The sequence below is a fragment of the Equus asinus genome, chromosome 13, assembly GCF_041296235.1.
Source record: "Equus asinus isolate D_3611 breed Donkey chromosome 13, EquAss-T2T_v2, whole genome shotgun sequence".
Lineage (NCBI taxonomy): Eukaryota > Metazoa > Chordata > Mammalia > Perissodactyla > Equidae > Equus > Equus asinus.
The window spans coordinates 60,532,727-60,538,940 of NC_091802.1; the positions used below are offsets into that span (position 1 = coordinate 60,532,727).

General features: G+C 56.9%; 1 protein-coding gene across 11 annotated transcripts in view; it reads right to left on the bottom strand.

Annotated features, from left to right (window-relative positions):
• The window catches only part of SLC38A10 (solute carrier family 38 member 10), a 42,254-nt gene extending 36,344 nt beyond the window's left edge, over positions 1 to 5,910 (bottom strand). For 4 of the 11 annotated variants that reach the window (XM_070483803.1, XM_044746134.2, XM_044746133.2 and 1 more), the window contains exons 1-2: positions 5,506 to 5,910; positions 2,842 to 2,959 (exon numbers count right to left, since the gene is read on the bottom strand). In XM_070483803.1, coding sequence (XP_070339904.1) covers positions 2,842 to 2,959; positions 5,506 to 5,604 — 217 coding nt within the window. In that variant the 5' untranslated portion in view covers positions 5,605 to 5,910. Of the gene's footprint in view, positions 1 to 2,841; positions 2,960 to 3,938; positions 3,956 to 4,101; positions 4,737 to 5,505 lie in introns of those variants that run through there. The other 7 variants (XM_070483807.1, XM_070483805.1, XM_070483804.1 and 4 more) reach the window with 5 other exon arrangements.
• Between the last annotated feature and the right edge of the window lie 304 nt (positions 5,911 to 6,214).

The following is a 6,214-nucleotide window of genomic DNA, read 5'->3' on the forward strand; positions in this document are numbered from 1 at the left end:
CACTGCTCACACCTGAGAACTCAGAGCCATACTCTGGATAGGGCAGGGTCTGGGGCTCAGAGTAGCCTTGTAGGAGCTGAGACCACTAAAGGAGGCTGACTAGCTGGCATATCTGTATATCTCCTAAAAATGAGGTTTAGGGGCCAGCCTAATGGCATAGTAGTTAAGTTTGCACGCTCCGTTTCGGCAGCCCAGGGTTCGCCAGTTTGGATCCTGGGCTCGGACCTACACACAGCTTGTCAAGCCATGCAGTGGCAGGTATCCCACATACAAAATAGAGGAAGATGGGCATAGATGATAGCCCAGGGCCAACCTTCCTCAGCAAAAAGAGGATTGGCGGTAGATGTTAGCTCAAGGCTAATCTTCCATAGAAAAACAAAACAAAAAATAAACAAATAAATAAAAATGGGGTTTAGAAAAGCCGACGTAACAGTAGAACACACAGGGTGAGGGAGCAGCAGGAAAGAAGTGGATAAAATTCACAAAAACAGCCCACAAGCAGTAAACAAAATACCACGAAAACATACAAATAACACCAACAAAAAATCCACCAGTACTCTAGCTCCCCAAACTGGGAAAGCTCTTTCTCCAGCACACGCCTACACATTGGCCGTGGCGGAAGGGGCAGCATGTGATCACCACCAGAGGTAACCAACTGAGACACTGCCACAAATGCAAACTCAAGGCTCAGCGCGGCAGACATCATTCGGAGAAAACCACCTACCCATCCCATGGAGCGAGTGTAGTTTAAACAGGCTATTTGTTCAGGCTACAGCTGCTACTCCAGGAATTTCCACACCCTCCCCTGCACTGTCTCCAGGTCTGGACGAAAGCTGTCTGTCCATCTCCTCAACCCCCACAGCTGCCCAATGCCCACAGATCCAGCAGATGACGCATGTTGGGGGTCTGCTAACAAAGGCCATCTGTCCCCACCCGATGGCACCAGGAGGCACTGGCAGCTCTCCTCTGGGGTCACCCTCTCTGGCTGCAGCACAAGCTCACAGTGGCTCCTCTGACCCAGGAGAAGGCAGAGGATGGGGAGAGAGGCCCTTTCGGTAGGTCTCCGCATGCAAGCAGCAGGAGTCAGCCCAGGTGTGGGGAGGCTGCTGACCCACGGGGTCCAAGTGACATTCTCATCTCTTCCCGTCTAGGGCCCCTGTCCAAGTGGCAGGGTCTCTCCATTTCTGAGAGACAGTGTCAAGACAGAGCCAGGATAAAGGGCAGCTGAGGCTGCAGACTGGGCCCGGGGGACTCTGGGAGCTCACACAACTGAGCCATCTCGTTTGGTACCAAAGACACAAGGGGAGACAGCTGGCGGTTTCAAAGCTCTTTTGCTTCCAGCAGCGAGAACTGGCTGCAGGCACCCTGAGCAGTGAAAGGCAGGACCCTGGCAGCCACGCAGAAGGGCGTCCATCCAGGGGGCAATTTTCTTTCAGTTGTTCACATCTAGCCAAACCAGTTTGCCTTCTCCGGGACTTTCTAAGAATAATCAGACAGCGGTCAAAACCCATGGCCTCCTCAGTCTCAGGTCACCTGTCCTCTTGCAGGGCACGGCCAAGCACTTCATGGGGTATCTGCTACAGAGACCCTCAGTGGGGAGAAAGGGGTCACCCCAAAGGCCATGGTCTGCCCACAGAGGAAGGGGCCGCTCAGCGGAGCACACTTCATCCCAAGCTGAGTTAGGTTGCCTCACCGCGGGTCAAGTATACCTGGTCAATCTTGCTTCCTCAAGTGACTCCAACAACATTAAGAGTCTGACAGCACCCTTCTCATCAGAAAGGAAAGAAAAGGAAGCACCCCTTCAGTTCAGGTCAGAACAATGCTAGAGTGCTGGTGCCAATGCAAAGCAGACAGACTGGAAGGAAAGCCGAGGTCACACTGCCAGAAGACCTGCGTGGATTCTGCAGGTGCTTTTATTTCGTTTGGCACCTGCAACTCGGCACACCATTTCCTCTCACCACCTCCTCTCCAACATGAGAGCAGTGAGCTGAGAGCCAGGCCGGGCCCTCCTCGGGCAGACCCAGCATCATGGCCACACTGGCTGGGGGGTTGTGGGCTTTCGCCAGGAGGCCAGGAATTTTCCCCAGACTCGCACAGGACCAGCTCCTGAGAACAGGTGTGTTGGTATTTCAACACCCACACTGAGAGCCAAAAGGTCCCAAAGCAGGCAGAGGGGACGCAGTCCTCACATAGCGGCCTGAGGGTGGCAGGCAAGTGAGGGGGGCCTGTCCTCAGAGCCACGCTGCCTAGGAAATATTCCAAACTGAGAGGAAGCAGAAAGCACAGCTTCCTCTCCTTTGGCCCAAATCAAAGGAAGCAAGAAAGAACAAAAGGAAATGAAATTGCAACCAACAGCATCAGGAAATAGAGAAGGCTGCTGGGGAGACAGGTGGCTTGACCCCAAGCTCTAAGCCTGGACCCAGGACAGTCTCTGCCGTGCATTCAAAGTGGGGCAGGTGGAGCAGGGTCCCTGTCTGGCAGCTCCAAAGGCTCGGGGTACTCAGGAGAGGCAGACAGCAAGCAGGCCCCCAGAGCAGCGGGGAGCTGCTGGTTCTGCCTGAATGTGGACGGGGAAACTCTCCGCGTGCATTTGCTTAAAAGGGGGACAGGAGACCAAGTAGCTCCTCAATTTTGAAGCATAAGTTTATATTAATACTTTCTAAAAATTGCATTACATTTTAAAATAAGGGAAAAAATTGCTGTTCAAGGAACTCTTTAAGAATAAAGTGGAAGAAAAGTAAATAAAGGAGTAAGGCCCCAGCCCCCAGACCTAGAACGCTGCCCTTCTGAAGAAGTGGCCTAGTGAGGGCCAGCCGCTGCCCCGAGAGCCGACATCCTCACCCAGGCCAGCGTAGGTTCTCCGCTTGCTCAGGCTGGCGGATTTCACCAAGAACATGCAGGACTGGTGCGTCATCCAAGAACAGAAAACCAAGAGCAGGGCCCCCAGGACGATGCCACACTAGAGGGTTGAAAGAAAACGAGATGTTGACAAAATAAACTACTCAGTGTCTGTTCCTCACACGCTGACCAGCACGTCTGTGGCTTAGGACAGTCGTCCCCGCTTCCCCGCCCCTTGCAGACACACGGCCCAGCTCTGCCTCACTCCCCTGTCTAAGGGTGACAATTCCTAGCATGGAAAGGGACCAATTTCCTGGATGTGGTGGCCACACACTTTGTCCCGGGGCCTTAAACTTGTGCCTCATCCTGAAAGAGCAGCAGGAACACCATCCCCCTCCCAGCCCTTCGAGAGTCCTGTGAACACCACGGTGCTGCCAACTAGTCTCCCCGGACCTCCGCGCGCCCTACAGGGGGCCACCTTCTAGCCACGTGGATCGACAGCTACGAGTGGTGAACACATTCTGAAAGGAAGAGATTAAAAATGACATTTATGCCTTTCTTATAAGTTAAACATACGCTCACCATCTGACCCAGCAATTGCACTCCTAGGTATTTACCCAAGAGAAATGAAAACATGTGTTCATGCAAAAACCTGCAAGCCAATGTTTACAGCAGGTTTATCCATAATCCCAAAACTGAAGAAACGACCCAAATGTCCTACTAGTATCTGCTGGTGCACAGATCATACGAGCCAGCTATTCTCCTCAAAGATAAATACCCAACAGAAACGCAAACGTGTGGTCAGAGCCTGTGCCCATGTGTTCCTAAGAGCTCCACGGTGGGAAACCGCACGTGTGCCAGCAAAAGTAAAGAATAAGCACTCTGTAGCACGTCCACACGATGAATACCAGCCAGACACGAAACCATACGTACAGTATGACTCCATTTACACAAAGTTAAAAACGAGGCAACACGGATCTACGGAGCTGGAGGTGGGATGTGGGCCCTTGGGGAGGGAGGCGGGGCCTGGACGGCTGTGGCGATGCTGTGCTCCTTAATGAGGGAGCTGGTACACGTTTGTTCACTTTGTGAAAACTCACCAAGAGTACACCTCAGTTGTGTGCACTTTTATGTATGCATGTTATACTTCAATAAAATGCTAACATTTTTTTTAACTACCAAAATTATTAAAACCAAACAAACAAAAAACCCAAAACCGAAACTTTTTTTAAACAACATGGCTGCCAGACACTAAAAACACACATCCCCAAATTGCCCGTTGGCCTCAGGCTGTGTTTCCCATGGAGAAGATGCTGAGTCCACGTGGGAGTGGCCATCCCAACTCTGCCAGGCCCTCGGGACAGGGTGAACCACTTCCAGTTCTCTGCTTGCACACGGGCCTCCAGCACGAAGCTCTTCCTGGGCAAGTCGGTCCAGCGCCCGTTTAAATGCTCGGGCAGGGGCCTCGTGCCCACCACACAGAAGGCACTCAGTCTGTGGACAGCCGAATCCGCTGGGCCTGAAAGCACATTTCACAGGCCTCTACACCACAGCCCCACCGCGGTGGCACTTCCCAAACGAGCATCAGGGATCGCAGTACCGGACTCAAGGATGCACAATCAGCTAACTACACATCCCAGAATGCAGTTCTGTGCCAGGCCAGCCGCAATGCACCCTGGGACCCGTAGTCCTTCCAGAAACACCCACAGGTGGTCAGCTTGGTGGGAATTCACGATGTCCAGACACAGATGTTGCCCTGGGTGCTCCAGCAGCCGCCAGCGTGGCCTTCCACAACTGCCAGCACAGTCCTTGTCCTCCGGCGACCTGCTCACCAGCCAAGGCGGGTCAATGACTCCCACAGGCACCCTAAACCATGCTCATCCACAGGCTGGGGGGCTCTATGTGAGGGATGGAAAATCCTCAGATTAAAAACAATGTGTTTTTGCTATTTTTATCCAAAAGACATTAAATACGAAAAATGCAAAGTGTCTGTTCATCTAAAATTAAACTACTGGTGCGCATTTTCAGTTCCGAAACGTCCATCTCATTTTCATTTTTCTGTCTACTTGGTTTCCTCACGGAAGAGTGGTCTCTGCAGCCGGGCGGCCACTGCCCTGCCCCGCGTCCCCTTGCCCTCCAGGGAGCCAGCTCGCGGGCGGCAGCACCTGCCCCAGGGGCAGGGGGGCAGCAACCGGAGCGCAGAAGTTCACTTTCAGGAAGGAAGTTACGAGCGTGACAACTCCGTGACCCCCTTCTCTAAAGCACGAAGGCCGGTTCGCTCGTGGATCATCTCAACAGGAGCCCGGCGCATCCACGCCCCCGCAGCGAGGCTCCCTCCGCGGTCTGTCCCGCGCGCTGGCCCCGGGTCCCGCATCTCTGCCCTCCAGGCGCAGTGACAGCGCCGGGGCCCGGCTCGCGCGCTGCTGGGCACGGTGCGCTCAGGCCGGAGTCCACAGCAGCGACGCAACGACGGCGCCGAGTCCTACGGGCAGGCCGGCTCGGAAGGGCGCTCCGGTCCGCAACCGCGCGGAGCTGCCGGGCCTGGGCGCCCCGCAGACCCCCGCGGCGCGCCCGGGCCGCCTCCGCCCGCGGGTCCGCCCGGCCCGGGAGCAGAGGCTGCGCGGCGCGCAGGGGGCGAGGGCGCCGGCCGCCGCCCGCGGGACTCACCTGTTTGAAGCAGAAGGGCATGGTGAGGACACTGACCCCTACTATGCTGTTCACTATGTTCGTGATCAGCCCCCAGTTGGAGGCGGCGGCCGCGGTCATAGCGCGAGGTCTGGGGCCCGGGAGCCCGGGTCCGAGGCGCCGGGACGACCGTAGGGCGCGAGACTCCGGTGGGGGCGCGCGGCTGCCTGGAGGAGGCGGCGTCGCGGGAAGACGGCGGGGGCAGTCAACCTCGAGACTCCGCCAGGCTCCGCGGCCGCCTCATGGCTCCGTCCCCCGGCGGCCTCGGTGTCCCCGCGCCCAGACCTGGAAGAGCCTCCAGCTGCCAGCCACGGGAACCTCAGCCCGGCTTCGCTGCGGCCCGGGCGCGCACACTTCCGCCTTCCGCTGGTTCGGCTGCCCGGAAGTGACGATGAGGGGGCGGGACTCGGCAGGGCGCGCACCAACGAGAGGCGGGACTGGAAGGGCTGGCGGGGCGGGGCGGGGGAGGGGAGGGATGGGGCGGGGCCTGGGGGCGGGGCTCTTGGGAGGCGTGGCCGAGCGAGGCGGGCCTCGGCGGGTCACGAACCAATAAAAGGCGGGAGCGGGGCCTGGAGGGGCGGGGCCTGGGCCACGTGGCCGAGTTTCTGTCCCCAGCGCCGCGCTTGTCCTGCCCTGGAGCTGGCCTCCTGAGCCCCGCCTTGCAGGAGCTTGAAGATCAGGGACTCCCTTC